The 27312-nt window shown below is 42.2% G+C and overlaps 2 protein-coding genes across 5 annotated transcripts; both read left to right on the top strand.

The window, feature by feature from the left end:
- Positions 1–3132: 3132 nt before the first annotated feature.
- Positions 3133–13352, top strand: LOC139548187 (nitric oxide synthase, inducible-like). 3 transcript variants are annotated; one of them, XM_071357667.1, is made up of 21 exons: positions 3133–3367; positions 6378–6519; positions 6663–6802; positions 7415–7589; positions 7810–7911; positions 8162–8356; positions 8490–8572; positions 8767–8911; positions 9181–9285; positions 9388–9437; positions 9774–9948; positions 10193–10325; positions 10456–10534; positions 10666–10856; positions 10988–11157; positions 11380–11590; positions 11772–11859; positions 12011–12127; positions 12215–12363; positions 12533–12727; positions 12871–13352. In XM_071357667.1, exons 1-18 carry the CDS (start codon positions 3312–3314, stop codon positions 12111–12113), a joined length of 2343 nt encoding a protein of 780 aa, XP_071213768.1. In that variant the 5' UTR covers positions 3133–3311; the 3' UTR covers positions 12114–12127; positions 12215–12363; positions 12533–12727; positions 12871–13352. The 3 variants fall into 3 exon arrangements, with proteins under 3 accessions (XP_071213768.1, XP_071213770.1, XP_071213769.1); XM_071357668.1 differs by having other exon boundaries at positions 3361–3446; XM_071357669.1 differs by lacking the exons at positions 11772–11859; positions 12011–12127; positions 12215–12363; positions 12533–12727; positions 12871–13352 and having other exon boundaries at positions 11357–11492.
- Positions 13353–14059: 707 nt separating this feature from the next.
- On the top strand, positions 14060–18763 carry LOC139548198 (small ribosomal subunit protein mS23-like). Of its 2 annotated transcripts, XM_071357702.1 has the most exons (6): positions 14061–14283; positions 14617–14796; positions 14885–14962; positions 15056–15179; positions 17967–18158; positions 18296–18763. In XM_071357702.1, the coding sequence occupies exons 1-5, from the start codon at positions 14240–14242 to the stop codon at positions 18102–18104; spliced, it is 564 nt and encodes a 187-aa protein (XP_071213803.1). In that variant the 5' UTR covers positions 14061–14239; the 3' UTR covers positions 18105–18158; positions 18296–18763. The 2 variants fall into 2 exon arrangements, with proteins under 2 accessions (XP_071213804.1, XP_071213803.1); XM_071357703.1 differs by lacking the exon at positions 14885–14962 and having other exon boundaries at positions 14060–14283.
- The last annotated feature ends 8549 nt before the right edge of the window (positions 18764–27312 follow it).

The following is a 27312-nucleotide window of genomic DNA, read 5'->3' as shown; positions in this document are numbered from 1 at the left end:
TTCACGTCTCAATGTTAAAAATCCAGTCTGCATGTTCCTCACAAAGAGGGCAACTGATGCCACTGAGCCAGATGTCTATGTGTCAGGGGAGAAGCTCCAGCTGGTATCCGATTTTAAGTACCTTGGCATCATATTTGACTCCAACCTCTCTTTTAAAAAGCAGGTGAAAAAGGTAACTCAAATAACCAAATTCAACCTAGCTAATTTCCGATATATACGAAATTGTTTGACTACAGAGGAAGCAAAACTGTACTTCAAATCTATGATACTCCCCCACTTAACATACTGCTTGACTAGTTGGGCCCAAGCTTGCTGTACAACATTAAAGCCCATTCAGTCTGTCTACAAACAGGCTCTCAGGGTGCTTGATTGGAAGCCCAATTAGCCATCATCACTGTTGCATCCTCAGGAAGCATGAGCTCCTGAGTTGGAAAAATCTTGTGCAATACACCGACGCATGTCTTGTATTCAAGATCCTAAATGGCCTGGCTCCCCCTCCACTCAGTACTTTTGTTAAACAGAAAACCCAAACCTATGGCAGCAGATCTACAAGGTCTGCTATGAGAGGTGACTGTATAGTTCCCTTAAGGAAAAGCACCTTTAGTCAATCTGCTTTCTCTGTGAGAGCTTCCCATGACTAGAGGCCAATCAGACTAGTGAACATTTCCCTAGCTGTGTATTACCGCTTTCAAATCAAATCAAATCAAACTTTATTTGTCACATGCGCCGAATACAACAAGTGTAGACTTTACCGTGAAATGCTTACTTAAAAGCCCTTAACCGACAGTGCAGTTCAAGAAGAGTTAAGAACATTTTTACCAAGTAAACTAAAATGAAAAGTAATAATAAAAAGTAACACAACAGGAATAACAATAACGAGGCTATATACAGGGTGCACGGGTACCGAGTCAGTGTGCGGGGTTACAGGCTAGTTGAGGTAATCTGTACATGTAGGTGGGGGTGAAGTGACTATGCTTAGATGACAAACAAACAGTGAGTAGCAGCAGGGTACAAAAGGGGGGGGTCAATGTAAATTGTTCGGGGGTGATTTTATTAATTTGTTCAGCAGTCTTATGGCTTGGGGGTAGAAGCTGTTGAGCTAGCCTTTTGGTCCTAGACTTGGCGCTCTGGTACCACTTGTCGTGCGGTAGCAAAGAAAAAAGTCTATAACTTGGGTGACAGGAGTCTCTGACAATTTTATGGCCTTTCCTATGACACCGCCTATTATATAGGTCCTGGATAGCAGGAAGCTTGGCCGCAGTGATGTACTGGGCCGTTCACACTATCCTATGTAGCCTTACGGTTAGATGCCGAGCAGTTGCCATACCAGGCGATGATGCAGCCGTCAGGATGCTCTCGATGGTGCAGCTGTTGAACCTTTTGAGGATCTGAGGACCCATGCCAAATCTCTTCAGTCTCCTGTTGGGGAAAAGGTTTTGTCGTGCCTTCTTCACTACTGTCTTGGTATGTTTGGACCATGGTATAGACCTTGGTATGCTTTCCATGTTGTCTGTAGCTGGTAAAGTGTGGAAACACTTTTATGTATTTTGTTTAGTTGCTTTTTGCGTGCTACGTGTTACTTGTTCTATGTCGCTCTGCGTATGCTCACTGCTCATTGATTGTCTGTATTGTTATTGTAATTGTTTTTAATAACCTGCCCAGGGACTGCAGTTGAAAATTAGCCCTCTGGCTAAAACCGGCACTTTTAACTGAAACGTTAATTAATGTCCACTGTGACTGTAAAAATAAAATAAACTCAAACTCAAACTGCAATCCACTTTAATGACTGGACATTGTTCCACGTAATGGAAACAGATTATAATGTTAGAATACATTAACTTAATGCTCAAATTAACTGGTGTTACCTAAACTATAAAACCCAGCAACAGTAATCAGAAACTGTCAAAGAACGTTTCCAATCCAACTATTAAGACCTCTGCTTCAAATGTCCCACTGCGTCCCTAACAGCCTGATGTAGCCCAGCGAGCACGACTCGCTTTCTCCAGCGGACTAAAACATGGCATTAGTAGTTTATCTAAAAACCACCAATAACTAATAACATATTCAATAAAAATTATTAGAAGGCATTGTTTTCATTCCAGTCTACCCAAACAATATAACACAGGATGGATGGCTCTTCTTCAAACACAAATTGTCCTGAGACCACATTTTTTCTGTAGATACTGGCAAATTGGGACACCTTGATAGTCAAAGTGGGACACTTCATTCTTTATTGTAAAGAAAGCTAAATTAGAGTATATGAGAAATTTCTATATTTTTATAATAAACTTCAATTATTCTTACAAATGAAATGTATTAAAACATTCTTTATGTAATTTTGTGGAACATTAAAGTGGCAATATGTAACTTTTTGGGCAACCCGACCAAATTCACATAGAAATGTGAGTTATAGATCCATCATTCTACCTGAAAGCAAGTCTAAGAAGTGGTAGATCTGTTCTATGTGCGCTATTGTAATGTTTCCAGTTCTTTTTTTGTCTTCTTTTTGTCTTTTACTTTCGGTTTTGTACACCAGCTTCAAACTACACTCTAGTGGACATTTTGTAGAATGAAACCATTAAGACCTCACCCCTCAAACATGTTAATGACTGTTTTATTTTCACCAGCGTCAGTAAAATACACTTTTTTAGTCATCATATTAGTTGTATGGTTATGAATATAGCTAGCTAGGATTTTTTATGTTGGTTAGGTAATATCTTTCCAAGTAAAATGCAGCAATGATAGCTTTTGCTTGCAAGCTAGATGATAGCAGATTTGAGGAAAATGTAATTGAACATTTGATCCTATTTAGAAAATGTATTTCTGTTAAGAAAACAACATGTATTTCATAATGCCTTAAAATGGCCTAGAGTGTCCCAGTTTGACAGTAACAGGGTGTCCCAGTTTGGCAGTAGGCAAATATTCTAAAAAGGTGAGTAGTAAAATAACCATTTACAGTCATTTTGATTTACATTTACAAAATATGTTGTAATGAAAAGCTGAATATCCTTTCTTAATTTTTTATAAGCTTAACATTATTTATCTCAGAAGCCTATGTCATTTTACTTACCATTATGACTTTAGAGACATGTCATTACACGGGATGCCACGCCCACAATGACGTCACGCCCATTGAATACATTTTTTATCATCACATACTTCCTCACTAACACACAGGCATTGCTTTTTTGTTATGTTATTGTACACATATAAAGCTTTGCTAGGTGTCCCACTTAACCAATACTCACCAACATGTTTCTTGATTTGTTCTGCAGGTGTTTGATGCCAGAAAGTGCAAGACTACTCAGGATATGTTCAAGTCTCTGTGCGAACACTTACAGTTTGCCACAAATGGAGGAAGCATAAGGTAAACAAAGAGTTGGGACAAAGAGCAGGGACTAGTTTCAATCCAAACATCTGCGTTATAGCGCGATTGAAACTATAAGGTAATTTTCAATTGAGAGATCATATGCAGTGTTTACGTGAATGCAGTCTCTGCGAATGCGGGAAGATTGCCTTTCGATTTAAATCACGCTTCGACACAGACTGAATCTAGGCCTAGGTGACCAACAGCCCTACTTTCTGAGGTAGCCTAACTACTGCAGCATTCTTTGTGAAACAGGAAAGGATAGAGAAGTATGAGGTAATGAGGCAGAGGGCAGAAAACTCTGAGTAAGGATCAACCCTGTATGAAGTTAGAAATGTGTCAAATGTAAACTACAGATTTGTCCCACTAACTGTAAATCACTCACTAACTGTTAGTCGCTCTGGATAACAACGTCTGCTAAAATACTAAAATGTAAATGCACCAATGTAAAAGTAATTCTACTAATACTCCTGTCTCATGCGTTATTTATTGCACTTGACTTGGACCTTCAACCCTTTACTCCGTGAGAACAATACTGTAGGTCAGGGATCCACAATTACATTCAGCTATAGGCTGATTTTTCCTTGAAGGGATGGTCGGGGGCCGGAACATAGTTATAAATAGTTTGTACACTGCATATTGATCTGTGTGAATGCAATGTTGTTGTTCTAAAATGGGGATTGCTAAACAATGTGTTGGAACCTAACCAGATTAAATTAGGCATACCTCAGGTGATGTGCTCCATCATAAAGGGGAGGGGGGCAGGGTTTTGGGCATCTCGCCCATCCAGCCTGGGGATGAAGTTGGTATGGTCATGCAAATGATGTTACTGATCTGGTTGGCCTGTTCATGCTACTGATCTGATTATTGATAGGCCATTATCTTGGCCAGGTTGCAGTTATAAATGAGAACTTGTTCTCAACTAGCCTACCTGGTTATATAAAAGTGAAATAAAATAAATAAATCAAAAAGACCAAACAACTGAAACACCCGTCTATAAGAAATCTTTTACAGTCTAAATGTAATTTTAATGGTAAAATTCTTGAATGGAAAATTCTCTTATAACTTAAAATTAATATAACTTAAATATACATTAACCTCTTCAATTAAAATAAATTAACATTATCATCTATAGAATGATATAACAAATAAAATAATAAAATCATCAGCCAATTTTTCTAACTAAGTATACATACCAACTAGAAAATAAGCAGCTGTAAAAGTGGAAATGGAAAACAAAATGGAAATGAAAATGGCCTGAAGGTGGCGCTAGAGGAAAGGTCAGGTAGTCACTAAATCAATAGGTTTCTTCCACTTGGTCTTGATTGTGCACAACAAATTTTATGGCAATCCAGCCATTCCTTTGAGATATATCTTGTTCTCAGTCTGTGGGCATCATGTGTGTAGTGACCCAATATCCATAGCCATGACATTTAACAGTTATCACTGGCCCTTGCTCAGCCTTACTCACCAAGAACCCAGCGCCGAGCCTTCTTGCTTTTATCAGTTTTAGCTTACTGAAAGCTCTCGCGTCACCAGCAACAGTCACAGGCAGTGTGCAAAATATATGTAAAGCAATGCACACTTCTCCAAAAATGCTTTGCAGCTGCATCTTACAAATTGCATTCAGGAGACCAAGAGGGGACAAGTTAGGGGGGAAAGTGGCAGCATATACAGTGTTCAGGTGTCTTACTTCATTTTGAAACTCAGGTGAAAGATCTCTGGAATACTTCATGATCAGTGGTTGGCACACAGAAGGGACTTTATCCTCACTAATCTGCCCAACTTTCAGAACAGCAGAAAAGTATTCTACAATTTCTGCAGTGGTGTGGAACCTAGTGTCCAATTCACTTATGATGTTGTCCATAGCAGTAAAAAAACACTGTGTTCTGAAACACCGTTGCTGCACTGTCCTGAGCTGTCTCTTGAGAGGTCTCATCATGGAATCTCTTCCTTTTCCTCTGGCGGCTGTGTTCCTTGCTAAATTGAGGTGCAACACCCATTTGCATAGCAATCAGTGTTGCCTCAGACAGGAGAGACTCCCATCCATCTCTAAGAGCCTGCATCTCTTCCATTTTTCCTGACTGGAGAATCACATTACTGTTTCAATGCATTGCAGTACCTGCAATTATGCCAACTGACATGTCATTCAACACAATGCTGCTCACCTCCTTCTTCAGTTGGGAGTAGGGCTGGTTCAGGGATATGGGGATGGGGAGACAAGGCTGCTGAGCCTGAAGCTGCATCTGTTGGGCCTGGCACCAGGCAGGGGGAGGGACAACTGATTTATTATGAATAGCTTGCTAAACGTTTGCCTGCCTTGATTAAATGTTGGCTAAAAGAGGAGCGAAATGTAAACACTACAGCCTATTTCACTATGGACTAAGCTATCAGGTTAATTTCCACCACTCACGGACTACACCCACCTTCCTTTGTGAAAAATTGGGTGACATACTGTCGCCCTTTCTTTTCTCTCTCCTGTCTTTCTTTTCTTTCTTTTCGTTTTGGGGGGGGCAATACAGAGGCTCTCTGGATGTTTACTTTTTGCCAAAAACAAGAAAAGAAAAAGAGACCGTTACTTTTATTAGTACATTGTAAGTAAAATAATATTTTAATGATGATAGGTTAATAATTTAATATTGAAAAAAATGTACCTAATGTTCTAATCCTTTTTAGGGCCCCTGTCAGTCACAGGCCCTTAGACTCTTCCTAACTACCCCCCCCCCCTCCCCCCCCCCATACGGGGGAGAGGCATATTGCGTATGTTTTTTAATTAAAATCACTTTGAGCTGATTTCCTAGATTTTAGTATTTTATGTCAAAAACTAAATTATTAGGCAATTTGTTATTTTTTTTCTCTGGAAATAAAATTGCCAAAGGGCCGCCTATTGGGGAACCCTGCTGTAGGACATTCACTCTGTTATGGGCCAGTTTCACAAGCTCCTTCCATGAGTATTTCAGTTTGTCTGTTATTACATATCTTATTCTTTCTTGTGTCTTATTTATTTCAGGTCTGCGATTACCGTCTTCCCTCTGAGAAAGGGAGACATGCAAGACTTCCGGGTGTGGAACAGCCAGTTGGTGAAGTATGCAGGTTACCAGATGCCTGATGGCAGTATCCAGGGAGACCCATCCAGTGTAGAATTCACTGAGGTACTATATAAAGTAGCTATAGCCACCAGGATCCACCCAGCTATTTCAATAACACGCATTCAAACAGGTTCACATACTGTATGTGCTTGTTTGAAAATATACATTTTTAAAGTTGCTGTTACTTTTGTGCTGTGTTCTTAAAGATCTGTATCCAGCTTGGATGGAAACCTCAGTACGGCCTCTTCGATGTATTGCCACTAGTCCTGCAGGTCAACGGGGAGGACCCAGACCTTTATGAAATCCCTCCACACCTGATCCTGGAGGTTCCCATGGAACACCCTCAGTGAGTGACATACTAGATTTGCCATTGATTTGATTCATCAGAGACACATAGTATTCAGATCATCGGGCCTCCATAGCCATGGTGATGTTTTTAAGTAGGAGTTATCTAATTAAATCAATGTTTTATGTAGCTGCCTGGGTAAAATCCAACCATTGCCCCCAGTCGCTCAAGAGCTTGAACTATAAAAAAGGTTTTAAAGTCCTCCGTCTGGAGCTCTTGAGGAACAGAGCTGAATAGGAGAGAGTGAAGAGCTCTATAGAAGTTAACTACGCAGCACATTCCTTTCTCCAAATCGTTTCCCAAAGCCAGGTCTAGGAGGGCCCAATGACCTGCAGCCTTTTCTTTTATTTAAATGTCTAACCACTCCAAAGTGGTCCTTCATTCGTTTCACTGGACACAATACTGAGTTGAGTCAAGTGTTTCAAGCACCTTTGGTAGAGTGAGCACGTCAACTGTGTGTGTGCGTAACTCATTCTGTATGAAAAAGGTGTCACATTGAGGACTGAATGATTCACTATAGAAACTAATCACATCTATGCTAGTGGTGGTGTTTTTGGGCATGCTCTTTTATATATTATTATCAGATATATTGTGTTGATCTTTCCTCATTAGGTATAAGTGGTTCCAAGACCTTGGACTGAAGTGGTATGCTGTGCCTGCGGTGTCCAACATGCTGCTGGAGATTGGTGGACTTGAATTCACAGCCTGTCCCTTTAATGGCTGGTACATGGGCACTGAAATTGGTGTGAGGGATTTCTGTGACTATCAGCGTTATAACGTCTTGGAGGTAAGGCTCACTTTCACAGGTACTCACCATGGCTACAGCACAGGGTCGTGCTCAGCAGGAGTAGGGCATGTTTTGAAATGGAGGAGGAAACCTCGTTTGGAATAACCAAAAACATAATTTTCTGTTTAATTTCTTTTTTTCTTGTTTCATACCTCTGCAACACAACCCTGGCTGAGTTGATAATGATGCAATGATTGTAGATGTTTTGGCGTCCGTACAGGAAGTTGGTCGCAGGATGGGCCTGGAGACACACAAGCTGTCCTCACTGTGGAAGGACCAGGCCTTGGTGACCATCAATGTTGCAGTCATATACAGTTTCCAGGTAACCTATGGTTTTCATGTATACAGGACCAATCCAAAGGCATGTTTTTCCCAGTAGATATCCCAAGTTATGTTGTTGTTGTTGCTGTTGTTGTTATGTTACATAATTTGTTTTTTTAATACCTACAATTTAAAATAAGATACTTCCATCCCATAATATTTAGCCAGAGGATGCTACAACTGTTCAGCCATCAACTGGAGTTTTCCTTGGGATAAATGTACTCCTTTTGTCTCATTTCTGTACGCTGCAGAAGAACAAGGTGACCATCACAGACCACCACTCTGCAGCCGAGTCCTTCATGAAGCACATGGAGACAGAGTTCCGGCTGCGTGGCGGCTGCCCTGCAGACTGGGCCTGGCTGGTTCCTCCCATGTCTGGCTCCCTCACCCCCGTCTTCCACCAGGAGATGGTCAACTACATCCTCTCTCCCTTCTTCTACTACCAGGTAGATACTGAGACACCATCTTGTACTGTGCATAGTATATAGGTTATGTCATTCAACTGGTTAAGCTCCACCAGGGCAACAGGGCAGTTGCTGAATGATCATCTGTAACTGTTGTTGTTGTTGTTGTTTGAAGCCTGACCCCTGGACGACCCATGTCTGGAGAAATGGGGAGAAGTGCCTGAGGAAGCAACAGATCAGCTTCAAAGCGGTGGCCAGGTAATCTTACATGGACTATGACACCCATATCTTTAATGCTTTATGAACACAGTCATGATGCGTTATAAATTAGAATGCAGTCCTAATCATATTATTGACATAGCTATAAATGCACATAATGGTTGAGGTTGAGCTAAACCATGCTCATAATGCATTACAAAGTATTATCATTCATGGCTGGTTCCCTCCTGTAGGGCGGCGCTCTTTTCTTCAACCCTTATGAGCAGAGTGCTGGCTAACAGGGTGCGTTGCACTGTCCTGTACGCTACTGAAACAGGGAAATCACAGACATTGGCCCAGAGACTGAACTCCATGCTAAACTGTGCCTTCAACTGCAGGGTAGGAGATCCATCTCATCTCTATGAAGGATGATAGGGGGCCTACTGCCTCAGGCTAATATGCTTCAGGGCATTTGTGTGTGTTAAGCACTGTGAATCAATGTAAAACTCTAGTTTAATTGGAACCTAAATGTATGTGAGGACTATATTGAGCTCATTTAGAGTTCATTTACAGAACAAGCAATGGGGAGTTAGCTAGCTAGTAGATGTGCTTGTACAATGGTTGTACAATTACAAAGTTAACTAAAGCTGCTCTGTATATCTTCAAAGTTGCTCTGTATGGAGGACTATAACTTCAGTGACATGGAACAGGAGAGCCTTCTGGTTGTGGTAACAAGCACCTTTGGGAATGGAGACTCCCCTGGAAATGGAGAGGTGTGTTTCTGTATTTTGAAGATATTAACAATAATATTTTCCCCCACATTTATAAAATGTAATGTCTAAATATTCACCACATGTTAATATTTATTTCTCTAGAGTTTCAAGAAGCAGCTTTTCTCCTTGCAGTATCTCAGGAACAAGTTAAGGTAAGTAGTATCTCAAGCATTTCTCTCTGCATTGCCCTCTCCGTACTGTGCTGTACATGTACATTAGTGGAGGTTGCTGAGGGGAGCTCATAATATTGTCTGGAATGGAGCGAATGGAATGGCATCAAACACATGGAAACCATGTATTTCATACCATTCCACTGATTCTGCTCCAGCCATTACCACAAGCCCGTCCTCCCCAATTAGGTGCTACCAACCTCCTGTGATGTACATGTCTTTAAGATGTACTAATTTGATGAAGTGGCGGCTTGACTACAGTCTCTGTCGCCTCTCTTTGGTTTTGAAACTGGTCATATCTCCCCTCTCCTCCCCCAGGTACTGTGTGTTTGGACTGGGCTCGAGGATGTACCCACAGTTCTGTGCGTTCGCCCATGCCGTGGATGCCAAGCTGGAGGAGCTGGGGGCAGAGCGGGTGACGCCCACTGGAGAGGGGGATGAACTGAACGGACAGGAGGAGGCCTTCTCTGCCTGGGCTCTCACCGCTCTCAAGGTAGGCAGACAAGGAAGGATGGCTCTCTGGCTTAAAAGTGGATCTTAGCTACGTGTTGACGATCATTTTTGCAGTGTATTTTATAATATACATATTAACATACTCCTGGTGTGTGAACTATATGCTCAAGTAACATTACAAAAAAGACCTGTTATGATCTTTAATCTCATAAGCATTTGCATATCATATTGATCTACATAGTGTATTTAATAATGGAGCCTAAGCACGCTTTCTCTGCTTCCAGGATGCCTATAAGGAGTTCAACATCCAGGGACAGCTGAGTCTGCAGCTCCCTGGGGCAGAGCGACTCTGCGAGGCCTGGGACCCTCTGAGATACCGCGTAGCACTGGAGAGCTGCTCCCAGGACCACATCACAGGTACTACACCTGGGCCAGGGGATGGACATTTGACAAGGGACTGGTGTAGCACTATAAAGCATTATAAACTAATCTTGTATTTCAGTCAGCCAGTTGTACGTGATGATTTTCACTGTCCTCTCTTTCGCAGCACTTTCAGCCATTCACTCTAAAACTGTCTTCCCCATGAAACTGAAGAGGAGACAGAATCTACAGAGCCCCCATTCAAGGTTAATTTCTTGTCATCTGCCACACAATTTTTTTTACCCACTAGCATTGTTATTGGTGCAATACTTTTAACATTTTTGACAGGACTCAATTTTGACAGGGTTTAATTCAGCATTGTCATTCTTGTTTCTAGCCGGTCCACCATTCTGGTGGAGCTGGAGAGGGAGACAAGTGCAGAGGTCATGAACTTTGCTCCAGGAGACCATGTTGGTGTTTTCCCAGGGAATCTCCCTCAACTGGTGGCTGGAATCCTAAAGTTCCTTCCCCATACACCCCCAACCAACCAGTGCCTACGACTGGAATACCGCTCTGACTCCTGCCTTGGTAAAACACTATTCAGTAATAATGGTGCTGATTGAGGTAACCACGGTAAAATCAGTTTTTTTTTTTAGGAAGACATCATCTTCAAAAAATGGACACTGTTAAAATGACTCTGCATTTCTATTTCCCAACAGATGATGAGAAAAACTGGCAGACTGTCAGACGCATCCCAGCATGCCCTTTGTCTCAGGCGCTCACCTACTTCCTGGATGTGACCACGCCCCCCTGTCAGAACCTCCTCCACAAGCTCTCTCAGCTGGCAAGACAGGAGGGGCACTGCCAGCGTCTGCTGACCTTGGCAAAGGTAACTTCTGTTTGTCTCAAGGACTACTGTAGTGTTCATTATTGTCTCTTGAAATAAAAATGAGATAAATCATGAAAGAAAAGCCTTTAACCTACCACCCTTTGGAATTGTATAGAATTGAAGAAAATACTATGTTTCATACATATAACCATGCACTTTCCAAAAAATAATATAAACAGATATTTTTCTCGTTATTTAGCTTCTGTCTTAATTTGCCGTCAGGACTCTCAGGAGTACACGACCTGGAAGATGTTCCGTGTTCCCAACTTCCTGGAAGTCCTGGAGGAGTTCCCGTCTTTAGAACCCTCTGCAGCCTTCCTCCTCAGCGAGCTGCCCCTGCTCAAGCCCCGCCTCTACTCCATCAGCTCCTCCCCTCAGCTCCACCCCAATGAGCTACATCTCACTCTGACAGTGCTCAACTATCACACACAAGGTATAGGACATTAGATTTTACATTTTGGTCACTTAGCAAACATTCTTATCCAAGGTACAGGACAGGGCGACTCAACTTAGAAATTACAATACATCAGTTATCAAATGCTTTGAAAGGAATTTGAACTGCTATCTCTTGGCTGTGAAAGTAACTGTACTGTATTTTTCTGTACTACCGATAGATGGACAGGGTCCTCTTCACCACGGGGTCTGCAGCACCTGGCTGGATACCATTAAGAAAGGAGACCTGGTACCATGTTTCATCTACAGGTATAGAACGTACTGTAGCATACTGTATGTCAGTAGGCTGGTACATTCTCCAATTGTACCAAATGCTTGGTTGTAGCCTATCCCCAGTATAATTGATTGAGATTATTATTTCAAGTGAAGCTAACTGATTGTGTTATTGTTTACAATTCAGGTGGGTTCCACCTCCCAGCAGAGCCCAGCACTCCAGTCATTCTGGTGGGGGCTGGCAGTGGCATTGCGCCCTTCCGAAGCTTCTGGCAACAACGGCTACATGACATGAAACACCCAGGTAGTGTGTGTGTGTGTCTGTATGTCTGTTTGTGTGTCTGTTGATACAAAATCTCTGACCTTAAGGGCTATGGTTTTGTCTTGGCAGGGTTCTCTGGAAGTCCTATGAGCCTGGTGTTTGGCTGCCAGAGTTTGGAGACAGACCATTTATACAAAGAAGAGACACTGGAGATGAGAAGACAAGGGGTCCTGAAGAGTGTTACAACCACATATTCCCGCCAGCCAGGTCACCCAAAGGTACTGTTGCATTGTCATTTGGAAATAAATAATGTACTGAGTGAGCACTTGAAAAGCTTGATTGAATCTGATTGGCTTGAGATTCAAGTGAAGGTTGAAGCGTAGCATTTTTCCTATCTCCCTGTACTGTGCCTCCTATTCCTAACCTTTGACCTCTGTGTGTCCGCAGATCTATGTCCAGGATGTCCTGAGGGAGAAGATGGCAGGGGAGGTACTGAGTGTGTTGCACCAGAAGGAGGGTCACTTCTACGTGTGCGGGGGTGTGAACATGGCCCAGGGAGTTACTCTAGCAGTACAGGAGATTCTGAGCAGCCAGCTTGGCATTACCCTCACACAGGCAGGAGAATACCTGGCCCAACTAAAGGTTGGTTCACCTTTCCTCTCAATCACTAATATGAAAACTAATGTGAATGGCATGTATCCTTTTAATCTAGTTCCAATACTGTAGTAAGTGGACATTGTTTTACAATGTTTTTATGGTTTGTATGTTTGTTTCTTTATTTGAAGATTCAGAAGAGGTACCATGAGGACATTTTTGGAGCCCAGTTTCAAAAGTGAGGTGATCGGAATGGAGAAAGATCTACACATAGCATGCATTTTCCTCTATGCTTGTGATGCCCTGTTTTTGTTTTTGTTGATAGATTAGGATTGTCACTTTGGAACATGTTTGTAGCTGTTGGTGGTCCCAAACAAACCAGCTAGCCATCCTTTGGCCCACTGCTTGAAAAAGTACCCCATTTCACTGTTTTCACTTTATTTTTTAAAGCACTGTAAGTATATTTCAAAGAGATGATTATAACATTTACATTCACGTCATGATATTAAAGATAGATTATAGATGCATAGGTGATAAGTATATGTAGTGTTTGTACAATATAACAGAATGTGGGATTGTTGAATCTGAATTATACATAATGGGAATATGCTTGTAATCCGAATGTGTTTTACTCATTGTGAGTATTAATTTGAATAAAAATAATATTACATAATCATTGTAGTTGATGCCTTCTTGCAAGCCTCTGGTTCAGAGTATCAGTGACCGCAAGAAGGTCAAAGAAGTAAAAGCCTATCAGTGATGCTGAGGTTTGAGGAGTTTCTGCCTGGGAAAGTACAGATAGGATTCCTTAGTTGCAATGTCAGAGAATTGGTCCCATCCCCATTGAAGTGTTTTAAATGCCAAAGAATGGAACATGTAGCTGTTCAATGTAAAGGAAGGAAAATATATGCCAAGTGTGGAGAGGAACATGATTAAGGTGAATGTGGGAGCAATGTGAAGGTGAAGTGTTGTAATTGTGGGGGTAACATAGTGCAGCATGTGGTGGATGTTAGGTGCAGAGAGAGAGGCTAGAGAGGCTCAGAGATATTTAATTAGTCATGATGTATCGTATGCAGAGGCTGTAAGACAGATTGGTGTAACTACAGTGTGGAATGATGGAGCTTCCATGGCTGCTCCTGTAGTAAGTGGACCTAATGTCAGGGCTGGTGTTTCTGGTAGAAGTTAGTAGGAATTTCTATGTTTTTTATTTAATTTTCATGGTAGTTCAGATTTGAGCAGATCATGATTGAGCGTACATTCCAGCATAGTAGGTGGCGGCATGCACTTACATGATTGTTTGCTGACCGCCATGATATTATAGAAGAAGAATATCCGTGCCTGCAGCGCTTAAAATGTAGATGATCTGGAACGCACCCACTGTTTTTACAATGCGCTTTCGGGGCAGATTATCCCTGCAGAAATAACTTGCGGAAGTGGTGGTCGTCCATGCTCGTGAAAAGAGGCCCTGTAGTTGGTGTTTGCTAACTATGATCTTTGAGTTTACTGGATAATTACATAGCTGCATTTTACGCGCATAGTGTAGTTAAATTCAAGTCCATTATGGCTGGAAGTCGACTTGAAAAATTCGGAACAGTGTTCACGCGGTAGGTCAAAATGTCGTGTTGCTAGCTAGCTAACGTTAGCCAGCTTAATTTCTGTCATTCAAGGTTACTGGAGGATTCTATCTAGTTTTTTTTTACCCTTTAGAGTTGTCTAGCTAAGGTTAACTAGATACAATTTTATTTGATGTTGGAGCTGGTAGTCAATGCTATTTTTTATTTGATGTTGAACTGGTAGTCAATGCTATCAAGGCTATGGTTCCGCATAATATACATTCTAACGTTAGCTAGGTAGTCTAGCTCGTTGCATGTGAAATTGAGAATGCATTTGCTCCATTGTTTAAATTTTTGCTTGTGACTCACTGGTTTCATTTTCAGAGTCAGAGATCTTATGCGTTCTGGAGTTGTCAAACAGTCTGACAAGCCCATTTGGTATGATGTATACAAGGCCTTTCCACCCAAGAAAGACCCACTTTATGTCAGACCAGTGGCCAAGATCTATGGGAAGAAAGAAGAGGCTGTGCCTGACATCTTCTACAGAGAGGATGAAATCAGAGCGTAAGCTAATTAAACGGGTTGCCTTAAGCTTTTTACTGCCATTCACAGCTGTTAGGAATGTGTTGATCAGCATCGGTCTCTGTTCCAGGAAATTCTATGAGGTGTATGGAACAGGGCCCAGAGCTTTTGATCTCACTAAATCCAACTTTGTTTCAACATGCCAAAGGTATGGGCAATATATCACATTGATCATAGGTTCGTCAAGTTTTAGGATACAGCATTGTATGAGGAATCCTGTTTTTTTTCTTCCTTTGTGTAGGTTTGTGGAGAAGTATACAGAGTTAGAGAGTTGGGGAGAGCTGGAGAAACAGTCCCTGTTTGAGGAGACTGGGAAAGCTCTCCTTGCTGAGGGCTTAGTATTAAGGAGGAGGGGTGGACCTGCGGTGAGTAGACTGTTCAAATGATACAACTCAATCATTTTAATGCTGGCTGCCTGTTTTCCAAATACTCTAAACAGACATACTACATGACCCAAAGTATGTGGACACCTACTCGTCGAACATCTCATTCCAAAATCATGGGCAGTAATATGGAGTATTAAATGCTTTCCACTAGATGTTGGAACATTGCTGCGGGGACTTGCTTCCATTCAGCTACAAGAGCATTAGTGAGGTTGGGCTCTGATGTTGGGCGATTAGGCCTGGCTCACAGTCGGTGTTCCAATTCATCCCAAAAGTGTTGGGTGGGATTGAGGTCAGGGCTCTGCTGTCCAGTCAAGTTCTTCCACACCGATCTCGACAAACCAATTCTGTATAGATCTCGCTTTGTACACCGGGGCATTGTCATGCTGAAACAGGATAGGGCCTTCCCCAAACTGTAGCCACAAAGTTGAAAGCACAGAATCATCTAGAATGTCATTGTATGCTGTAGCGTTAACATTTCCCTTCACTGGAACTAAGGGGCCTAGCCCGAACCATGAAAAACAGCCCCAGTACAGTTGGTACTATGCATTGGGGCAGGTAGCATTCTCCTGGCATCCACCAAACCCGTATTCGTCCGTCGGTCTGCCAGATGGTGAGGCGTGATTCATCACTCCAGAGAACACGTTTCCACTGCTTCAGAGTCCAATGGCGGTGAGCTTTACACCACTCCAGCTGACACTTGGCATTGCCCATGGTGATCTTAGGCTTGTGTGTGGCTGCTCGGCCATGGAAACCCATTTCATTAAGGTCCCAACTAACAGTTGTGCTGATGTTGTTTCCAGAGACAGTTTGGAACTCGGTAGGGAGTGTTGCAACTGAGGACAGACGATTTTTACGCGCTTCAGCACTCGGCGGCCCTGTTCCATGAGCTTGTGTGGCCTACCACTTCGCAGCTGAGCCGTTGTTGTTCCTAGACGTTTCCACTTCACAATAACCGCACTTACAGTTGACCGTGGCTGCTCTAGCAGGGCAGAAATGTGACGAACTAACTTGTTGGAAAGGTGATGTTCTATGACGGTGCCACGTTGAAAGTCACTGAGCTCTTCAGTAAGGCCATTCTACTGCCAATGTTTGTCTATGGAGATTGCATGGCTGGTGCTCAATTTTATACAGCAACAGGTGTGGCTGAAATAGTCAAATCTACTAATTTGAAGTGTTGTCCAAAAACTTTTGCATATACAGTAACAGTCAAAAGTTTGGAAACACCTACTCGTTCAAGGGTATTTCTTAATTTTTTTACTATTTTCTACATTGTCGAATAATAGTGAAGACATCAAAACTATGAAATAACACACATGGAATCATGTAGTAACCAAAAAAAAGTGTTAAACAAATCAATGTATTTGAGATTCTTCAAAGTAGCCACCCTTTGCCTTGATGGCAGCGGTGTACACGCTTGGCATTCTCTCAACCAGCTTCACCTGGAATGCTTTTCCAAAAGTATTGAAGAAGTTCCCACATATGCTAAACACTTGTTGCCTGCTTTTCTTTCACTCTGTGGTTGAACTCATCACAAACCATCTCAATTGGGTTAAGGTTGGGTGATTGTGAATGCCAGGTTGTCTGATGCAGCACTCCATCACTCTCCTTCTTGGTCAAATAGCCCTTACACAGTATGGAAGTGTTGGGTCATTGTCCTGTTGAAAAACAAATGATAGTCCCACTAAGCGCAAACCAGATGGGACGGCGTATTGCTGCAGAATGCTGTTGTAGTCATGTTGGTTAAGTGTGCCTTGAATTCTAAATAAATCCCTGACAGTGTCACCAGCAAAGCACCATCACACATCCTCCTCAATGGTTCACGGTGGGAGCCACCCATGCGTAGATAATCTGTTCACCTACTCTGCGTCAAACAAAGACATGGCAGTTGGAACCATAAATCTCAAATTTGGACTCATCAGACCTAAGGACAGATTTCCACGTGTCTAATGTCCATTACTTGTGTTTCTTGGCCCAAGCAAGTCTCTTCTTATTGGTGTCCTTTAGTAGTGGTTTCTTTGCAGCAATTCGACCATGAAGGCCTGATTCACGCAGTCTCTGAACAGTTGATGTTGAGACGTCTGTTACTTGAAGCATTTATTTGGGCTGCAATTTCTGAGACGTAACTCCAATGAACGTATCCTCTGCAGCAGAGGTAACTCTGGATCTTCCTTTCCTGTGGCGGTCAACATGAGAGCCAGTTTCATCATAGCGCTTGATGGTTTTTGCGACTGCACTTGAAGAAACTTGAAATTTTACAGATTGACTGACCTTCATGTCTTAAAGTAATGATGGACTGTCATTTCTCTTTGCTTATTTGAGCTTTTCTTGCCATAATATGGACTTGGTCTTTTACCAAATCTTCTGTATAACACCCCTCCTTGTCACAACACAACTGATTGGCTCAAAAGCATTAAGGAAAGACATTCCACAAATTAACTTTTAACAAGGCACACCTGTTAATTGAAATGCACCTCATGAAGCTTGTTGAGAGAATGCCACGAGTGTTAAAATCTGTCAAGGCAAAGGGTGGCTACTTTGAAGAATCTCAAATATAAATAGTTTTTGGTTACTACATGATTCCATGTGTTATTTCATAGTTTTGATGTCTTCACTATTATTCTACAATGTAGAAATAAAGAAAAACCCAGGAAGTAGGAGTAGGGCTGTCAACTTTTGACTGGTACTGTATAGTGTATATACTAATCACTTACAAACATGAGTCCTGTTTGTAACAGAATGGCTGCACTTTTGCCTGTTGACCTGCAGGTGGCGTCAGAGACCAGGGATCCAGTGTTGGGCATGAAGCTGACTGACATGCTGGCGGAACTGCAGACAGATGCACCTGGCGAAACACAGACACCAGGAGAAGAGACACCAACACAAGCACCAGTGACTCCACAGTAGGCCTCTGCAACATGGCTTCAACCATACTCTTCACCTAGATGGAACTCACAGGAGGTTGGTGGCACCTTAATTGAGGGGGGGGGGGGGGGGGGCTTGTGGTAATGGCTGGAGCTTATTAAGGGGAATGGTCTCAAATACATCAAACGCATGGTTTCCATGTGTTTAATGCCATTCCATTTGCTCCGATCCAGGCATTATGAGCCGTCCTCCCCTCAGCAGCCTTTACTGATGGAACCACCCATCCACCTCCACTGACTAAAATGGGACTTTCAGTATCTGTCCAACACCAGACTGATACTCCTCAGTCCAGACTTTCTGAACAATGGATCAACAAGAAAGACTTCTTGTTCAGTATTTCTGGGTGGGCCTGGGCAGCTTTCACAACCCTCTATCTTGACTGCAGGTTCTTGACCGGTAATGTGTAGGATTCCAAGTTATTGTACATTTCTGGTCTGGAACCTTGTAAGACTGATGTTATGCATAAGGCTGTAAATGCATATTAAATGTGTGTATTATATACTGTATGTCCTACTGAACTCTTGAGTATTCACTTGCAAGATGATGCTTACGTTGCAGTGTGCTTTGACTTTCGACAGACCACCCCTGTGATTATCGATTGGCACCGAGTGATCATTAAAGTAATTATATATATTCTAGAATGTGGCCTCTCTTCCATTTTTCCTCTGTCGCTCACCCTCTTATCTTTCAGTCACGCTGTAGGACACTCATGCAAGACAAGCAAGCTGTGAGTGAGTGTTGATATTGCATTCTCCATTTGCTGCTGTGACAGTCTAATTCAGCAGTGTCTGCTGCCTGATCTTCTGGGATGAAATGGAGATATTAATGCCGTATTGCTTCACAGAGAAATACCACTGAGCACATAACCACCACATCAGCCGACTGGGGATGAGTAAATAAGCATCACAGGTGCCACATTAAAAGAAATGGAAGGTAACATCTGTGGAAGGTATTCCACCAGATAGGAAAGGATTGACATCAACACCTATGCACTGAACGATTGATAATTAAACTCCACAACTATATTTAAATTAAGATTAGTTTCTACTGCCACAATTCAAATGAGCACCACACCAACATTGCATATTGTTCTGAACATAATCTTGGCATGTGTGTATTTCCATGCGTATTTCAGATTCAATAACATCTCAAAGCACACCAGAATAACATACCAAGTAACCAGTTATTAGAACCTCTGCAGGTTACCTTTTCTCTTCTCTCTAATCAGGATGATCGTCAGTCTTCCTGTTCTCAGTGCTTGCAGAGACTTTGATCCACTATATGACCTAGCAGCCCTGCAGTTCAACTGCCATTTGAAAATAAATCTAAACAGTGCTTATATCTAGAGCCTTGGCTTTGATATAGAGAAGTACTGGTCAGGGTTATTTGCTCTGGGAAAAAAACTTGCATCCATGAGCGTTTTCCCAGTTCCAAAGTTCCCCCCTCTTTCCTCCACCATCTTTTCTAAGAGATGACCTTGGCGGTGTTTCTCATTATCAGCCGTCTTTCTGTTTATCAAAAGAGAACTGTCCATCTCAGTCTATTCTGCGCTCGCATGGAGAGGAGAAATGATATCACCAGAGTAATGGAATGGGTGATTGTCTGCACACAGTCAAAGAGAAAGCAATTCTGTGGCGGATGGATGGCTAGACTGTCTGAGGGCCTAATGAACAGAAAGGAGGGATAGAATCAGGGAGAGAGGTAGAGAAGGGAAAGAATCAGAAGGAGGGAGAGAGTTGGGTTTGGAATGAAAAACAATCCTTGTCTGTCTGCCGAATCCACAGGCTCAGAGGAGAAACGGACACTCAGTTGGGTGTGTTGGCAAAACCTCAAAGATGTGATTTTGCACTGTTTTCCTTTATCTTAAGGGTTAAATAATATAGTTTCTGTAGAGGTGTGGGTGAGCATATACAGTTGAAGTTGGAAGATTACATACACCTTAGCCAAATACATTTAAACTCAGTTTCACAATTCCTGACATTTAATCCCAGTAAAAATGGTTTTAGGTCAGTTTGGATCACCACTTTATTTTAAGAATGTGAAACGTCAGGATAATAGTAGTGATTTATTTTTTCCATCACATTTCCAGTGGGTCAGAAGTTCACATACACTCAATTAGTATTTGGTAGCATTGCCTTTTAAATTATTTAACTTGGGTCAAATGTTTCGGGTAGCCTTCCACAAGTTTCTCACAATAAGTTGGGTGAATTTTGGCCCATTCCTCTTGACAGAGCTGGTGTAACTGAGTCCGGTTTGTAGGCCTCCTTGCTCGCACACGCTTTTTTCAGTTCTGCCCACATTTTCTAGGGGATTGAGGTCAGGGCTTTGATGGCCACTCCAATACCTTGACTTTGTTGTCCTAAGCCATTTTGCAACAACTTTAGAAGTATGCTTGAGGTCATTGTATATTTGGAAGACCCATTTGCGACCAAGCTTTAACTTCCTGACTGATGTCTTGATGTTGCAAGCCTCCCTCTTTTTTTCCTCCAAACATAACGATGATCATTATGGCCAAACAGTTTTATTTTTGTTTCATCAGACCAGAGGACATTTCTCCAAAAAGTACGATCTTTGTCCCCATGTGCAGTTGCAAACCGTAGTCTGCCTTTTTTATGGCAGTTTTGGAGCAGTGGCTTCTTCCTTGCTGAGCAGCCTTTCAGGTTATGTCGATATAGGACTCGTTTTACTGTGGATATAGATACTTTTGTACCCGTTTCCTCCAGCATCTTCACAAGGTCCTTTGCTGTTCTGGGATTGATTTGCACTTTTCGCACTAAAGTACGTTCATCTCTAGGAGACAGAACGTGTCTCCTTCCTGAGCGGTAGGCCAGCTGCGTGGTCCCATGGTGTTCATGCGTGCGTACTATTGTTTGTACAGATGAACGTGGTACCTTCAGGCGTTTGGAAATTGCTCCCAAAGATAAACCAGACTTGTGGTCTACAATTTTTTTTTTCCTGAGGTCTTGACTGATTTCTTTTGATTTTCCCATGGTGTCAAGCAAAGAGGCACTGATTTTGAAGGTAGGCCTTGAAATACATCCACAGGTACACCTCCAATTGACTCAAATGTCAATTAGCCTATCAGAAGCTTCTAAAGCCATGACATCATTTTCTGGAATTTTCCAAGCTGTTTAAAGGCATGGTCAACTTAGTGTATGTAATCTTCTGACCCACTGGAATTGTGATACACAGATTATTTCACTTATAATTCACAAAGTAATTTTTCCAACAATTGTGTCATGCACAAAGTAGATGTCCTAACCGACTTGCCAAAACTATAGTTTGTTAACAAGAAATTTGTGGAGTGGTTGAAAAACGAGTTTTAATGACTCAAACCTAAGTGTGTGTAAACTTTCGACTTCAACTGTAGCCTACTGAATATTCTGACATGATTTCTGTATGTGTTGTATGGTTGAGTTTGTAAGTTCCAGGTGGAGAAATGCGGAGAGCAACCATTGTGTTAAGACGGAATTAATACAATGAAACTAGAGAAACTAGAGAAACACTGTCTGGCAGTAGATGGCTTCTTGGCAGCAGCCACAAGATTTCTCAATATTTCCTTTCAAAAGGTATTTTCAGGCAGGTAATACATTTTTTTCTGCCAGGCTTCTGGCCAGGATCTCTGTATACAAATGATTCCAATTGAGCATGGACTGAAATTTAATTGATCAAAATGCCATTCTCTCTGTCATTGGAGTGTGAGTGTGGATAACAATTTACTGCTTCTGGCATAGTTTTCTAAAGAAGCTGTGGAGGAGAGACTAGATACAGAATTAATCTTTAAGTGAAAAGTGTTTGGGTGAGAATTCTGCTTGAGGGCGATGTTCTGTTTATACAGTGCTTTCAAAGTTTTCCGACCCCTTGACTTTTTCCAAGTTTTGTTAGGTTATAGCCTTATTCTAAAATGTATTACATTGAGGGAAAAAATCTATCTACATACAATACAATACAAAGCAAAAACAGGTTTAGATTTTTTTTCTAATAAAAAACTAAGTTAGAATTAATTGAAATATCACATTTACATAAGTATTCAGATCCTTTACTCGTACTTTGTTGAAGCACCTTTGGCAACAATTACAGCCTCGAGTCTTCTTGGGTATGAAGCTACAAGCTTGGCACACCTGTATTTGGGGTGTTTCCCATTTTTCTCTGAAGATCCTCTCAAGCGCTGTCAGGTTGGATGGGGAGCGTTGCTGCACAGCTATTTTCAGGTCTCCAGAGATGTTCGGTCAGGTTCAAGTCCGGGCTCTGGCTGGGACACTCATGGACATTCAGAGACTTGTCCTGAAGCCACTCCTGCGTTGTCTTGGCTTTGTGTGTAGTCGTTGTCCTGTTGGAAGGTAAACCTTCGCCCCAGTGAGGTCCTGAGCACTCTGGAGCAGGTTTTCATCAAGGGTCTCTCCAGTACTTTGCTCCGTTCTCTTTGCCTCGATCCTGACTAGTCTCCCAGTCCCTGCTGCTGAAAAACACCCCCACAGCATGATGCTGCCACCATCATGCTTCACCGTAGTGATGGTGCCAGGTTTCCTCCAGACGTGACGCTTGGCGTTCAGGCCAAAGAGTTCAGTCTTGGTTTCATCAGACCAGAGAATCTTGTTTCTTGTGGTTTGAGTGTCTTTAGGTGCATTTTGGCAAACAGTAAAAAGGGCACATGACAGCCCGTTTGGAGAGTGTCTTCCGTCTGGACACTCCACCACAAATTCTTGATTGGTGGAGTGCTGCAGTGACGGTTGTCCTTCTGTAAGATTCTCCCATCCCTACAGAGGAACTCTAGAGCTCTGAGTGACCATCAGGTTCTTGGTCACCTCCCTGACCAAGGCCCTTCTCCCCCGATTGCTCAGTTTGGCCTAGCAGCCAGCTCTAGGAAGAGTGTTTGGTGGTTCCAAACTTCTATTTAAGAATGATTTAGGCAACTGTGTTTTTGGTACCCTTCCCCAGATCTGTGCCTCGACACAATCCTGTCTCGGAGCTCTACGGACAATTCCTTCGACCTCATGGCTTTGTTTTTGCTCTGACATGAGACCTTATATAGACAGGTGTGTGCCTTTCCAAATCATGTCCAATCAATTGAATTTACCACTGGTGGACATCAATCAAGTTGTAGAAACATCTCAAGGATGATCAATGGAAACGGGATGCAACTGAGCTCAATTTCTAGTCTCAGAGCAAAGGGTCTGAATAGTTTATGTAAATAAGGTATTTTTTTTACTACATTTGCAAACAATTCTAAACCTGTTTTTGTTTGTCATTTTGGGGTGTTGTATGTAGATTGAGGATATTATTTTTTTTCATTATAGAACAAGGCTGTAACAAAATGTGGAAAAAGTCAAGGAGTCTGAATACTTTCTGAAGGCACTGTATGTAACCACAACTATTCTTACTTGTTTACACCTGGCACCTGGTTGGTTGTCAAATGTGATCAGTGTTAGAAAATAAAACTGAATTCATTAAATATGTAACAATGTATTTTCTCCTTAAAATGTTGGGTAGCCTTGGTTGTGTAAAATATATATAGTTGAATATGTTTTTAATTCTGGTTTGTAAGGGGCTGTAGTGTCACTGTATATACTGTACCATAGCCTATATACAATAGAATGTTCAATAATTCATTCAATGGCTATTTACATTTTTCCATATTCATAAATGGGTCGAAATGAAATGTAAATTGAACTTTCTCTTCAATGCTTTCTCTCACTCTGTCTTTATCTTCCTGCTCACTGGCAGTGCTGTCACAAAGCGATCTCATCTCGTTGGCGTTATACAGTCGGTGTCTGAAACTGTCTTTATCTTCCTGCTCACTGGCAGTGCTGTCACAAAGCGATCTCATCTCGTTGGCGTTATACAGTCGGTGTCTGAAACTGTCTTTATCTTCCTGCTCACTGGCAGTGCTGTCACAAAGCGATCTCATCTCGTTGGCGTTATACAGTCGGTGTCTGAAACTGTCTTTATCTTCCTGCTCACTGGCAGTGCTGTCACAAAGCGATCTCATCTCGTTGGCGTTATACAGTCGGTGTCTGAAACTGCCTTCATTGTTTTGCCTTTCTATTGCTTACGATAAAGCCTGGCTTGTCAGTTACTTTGGAGGATAACTGGATCACAATTTGCAAGACAGTGGGGTGAGGGAGTTTAAATATTTTTTGAATGTCATGTTTTATTTTTTACATTTGATATCCTACATACCCAGTAGTCATGTCCTTATCATAAGATCCTTTTCCACCTTAAACAGCCTAAAGTTTGACAGTGTTTCACTTGATGTGTAGTTTTACCTGGAAGAGCTATTGATTTGGGCTGGGCAATTATAACATACAACAGTTCATAGTCAATGCAGTCATATGTTAATCTTGCAAATAAAAAGGGTATGTAAACATATAAAAATAGGCGTTCAAACAGCCAATTTCAGCGGTCATCAAATTGGACTCAAATGGCAAGCCTAATTAAAGTTATTTGCTTCTGTTTGTGGACCGACTGACTTCTGCGTGTACAGGAAAACATCCACACACTGACTGGAGTGTGTCGGCAGCACACGCTCACTTTTTCTTGGACCAATAGTCAGAGCCCTAAAGTATGGTTGTAGTTTGAAGAGTTAGCAGGTAACTTTGGTTAACTCCTGAGTTCAACTTGGGATAACCGGTAACACGAAAGTGGCCTAGTTGGAGGCAGGTAAATATTTCCTTAGCAACGAATCCTTAACCTGATCTGGGACAGGTCAGATCTTAACTCGGGGCCAACTACATTTATCTTGAATGAAGTGTTTGAGCCGTGAGTTGAAGACCAATTAGCCTCAATCAGATTCCCTCCTGTTGTATCTCTTCTAAGAAATACTAAAGAAAACTGTTCTTTAAAACATAAGTTGTTAAATCAAGTTAACCGCAGTATACAACTATCGTCCATTCAATCAAATGTATTTATGAAGCCCTTCTTACATCAGCTGATGTCACAAAGTGCTGTACAGAAACCCAGCCTAAAACCCCAAACAGCAAGCAATGCAGGTGTAGAAGCACAGGGGCTAGGAAAAACTCCCTAGAAAGGCCAGAACCTGGGAAGAAACCTAGAGAGGAACAGGCTATGAGTGGTGGCCAGTCCTCTTCTGGCTGTGCTGGGTGGAGATTATAACAGAACATGGCCAAGATGTTCATAGATGACCAGCAGGGTCAAATAATAATCACAGTGGTTGTCGAGGGTGCAACAAGTCAGCACCTCAGGAGTAAATGTCAGCTGGCTTTTCATAGCCGATCATACAGAGTATCTCTACCGCTCCTGCTGTCTCTAGAGAGTCGAAAGCATTAGGTCTGGGACAGGTAGCACGTCCGGTGAACAGGTCAGGGTTCCATAGCCGCAGGCAGAACAGTTGAAACAGGAGCAGCAGCACGGCCTGGTGTACTGGGGACAGCAAGGAGTCATCAGGCCAGGTAGTCCTGAGGCATGGTCCTAGGGCTCAGGTCTTCCGAGAGAAAGATAATTAGAGAGAACATACTTAAATTCACACAGGACAAGACAGGATAAATACTCCAGATATAACAAACTGACCCTAGCCCCCCGACACACCAACTACTGCAGCATAAATACAGGAGGGGTCGGGAGACACTGTGGCCCCGTCCGACGATACGATATAACCCCACCCACTTTGCCAAAGCACAGCCCCCACACCACTAGAGGGATATCTTCAACCACCAAACTACCATCCTGAGACAAGGCCGAGTATAGCCCACAAAGAGCGCCGCCACGACACAACCCGAGGGGGGTGCCAACCCGAACAGAAAGATCACGTCAGTGACTCAACCCACTCAAGTGACGCACCCCTCCTAGGGACGGCATGGAAGAGCACCAGTAAGCCAGTGACTCAGCCCCTGTAATAGGGTTAGAGGCAGAGAATCCCAGTGGAAAGAAGGGAACCGGCCAGGCAGAGACAGCAAGGGCGGTTCGTTGCTCCAGAGCCTTTCCGTTCACCTTCATACTCCTGGACTAGACTACACTCAATCATAGGACCTACTGAAGAGATGAGTCTTCAATAAAGACTTAAAGGTTGAGACAGAGTCTGCGTCTCTCACATGGATAGGCAGACCATTCCATAAAAATTGAGCTCTTTAGGAGAAAGCCCTGCCTCCAGCTGCTTGCTTAAAAATTCTAGGGACAGTAAGGAGGCCTGCGTCTTGTGACCGTAGAGTACTTGTAGGTATGTATGGCAGGACCAAATCGGAAAGATAGGTGGGTGCAAGCCCATGTAATGCTTTGTAGGTTAGCAGTAAAACCTTGACATCAGGCCTTGCCTTAACAGGAAGCCAGTGTAGACAGGCTAGCACGGGAGTAATATGATCACATTTTTGGGTTCTAGTCAAGATTCTAGCAGCCGTGTTTAGCACTAACTGAAGTCTATTTAGTCTATTTAACCTATAAGCGTGGATAAATTTTTCACATTTTTGGACAAAGTTTCTGATTTGTGCAATGTTACGTAGATGGAAAAAAGCTGTCCTTGAAACAGTCTTGATATATTCGCCAAAAGAGAGATCAGGGTCCAGAGTAACGCCGAGGTCCTTCACAGTTTTATTTGAGACGACTGTACAACCATCAAGATGAATTGTCAGATTCAACAGAAGATATTTTTGAACTGGGATTGCATTGAGCTGGGATCTCCCGCTCTCCCACTGCTGTGCGTCCCAGTGGTTACAATATGCCACACTCTTGCAAAGGTTGCGTAATCATCCACTTAATTTGAGGAAGACCACTGATTTAAATATTTTATTAATCAAATGTGTTTTGGGGTGTTAAAATACTATCACATTACACATTTACTCCATGCACATTAAAATGGTAGTATTAATACAATTATTTGATCAATGGGGGTGAAAAAATGTGCTGTGCATTGATAACCACACCAAAGTAATAACATAAATACGGCACTTTTTTAATTATTTCACACAATAGCCTGCTGAATTTAAGAACTTTTATTTTATTTTAATTCCGGGACAAATTAACTAGCATTTGACTAGCCACGTGCAACATCCACGCGCAGCTACAAACCTGCTAGAGTTAGCGGCAGGTTGACATGCAAAATCCGCCAACATAGTACAAATGAAGCCTGAGCTGGAATGGGAAGCCAACTGAAGCTGGCTAGGGTTAGAAAACCCTGATTAGATCTAGCTTGCTTCGTAGTATACCCCTCTGGCTGTGTCGACTCCAATGATGAGATATT

Source organism: Salvelinus alpinus, chromosome 21 (genome assembly GCF_045679555.1).
Source record: "Salvelinus alpinus chromosome 21, SLU_Salpinus.1, whole genome shotgun sequence".
Classification (NCBI taxonomy): domain Eukaryota; kingdom Metazoa; phylum Chordata; class Actinopteri; order Salmoniformes; family Salmonidae; genus Salvelinus; species Salvelinus alpinus.
This window is presented reverse-complemented; position numbering and strand designations above follow the sequence as displayed.

Bases quoted from the DNA above. Each gene is read 5' to 3' on its own strand.
- LOC139548187 (XM_071357667.1), top strand. From the start codon at position 3,312: ATGTTCAAGTCTCTGTGCGAACACTTACAGTTTGCCACAAATGGAGGA. The intron at 8,573-8,766 runs GTAATCTTACAT...TCCCTCCTGTAG, and splicing joins AGCTTCAAAGCGGTGGCCAG to GGCGGCGCTCTTTTCTTCAA. The intron at 9,949-10,192 runs GTAGGCAGACAA...CTCTGCTTCCAG, and splicing joins GGGCTCTCACCGCTCTCAAG to GATGCCTATAAGGAGTTCAA.
- LOC139548198 (XM_071357702.1), top strand. From the start codon at position 14,240: ATGGCTGGAAGTCGACTTGAAAAATTCGGAACAGTGTTCACGCG. The intron at 14,284-14,616 runs GTAGGTCAAAAT...TTTCATTTTCAG, and splicing joins TTCGGAACAGTGTTCACGCG to AGTCAGAGATCTTATGCGTT. The intron at 14,797-14,884 runs GTAAGCTAATTA...TCTCTGTTCCAG, and splicing joins AGAGAGGATGAAATCAGAGC to GAAATTCTATGAGGTGTATG.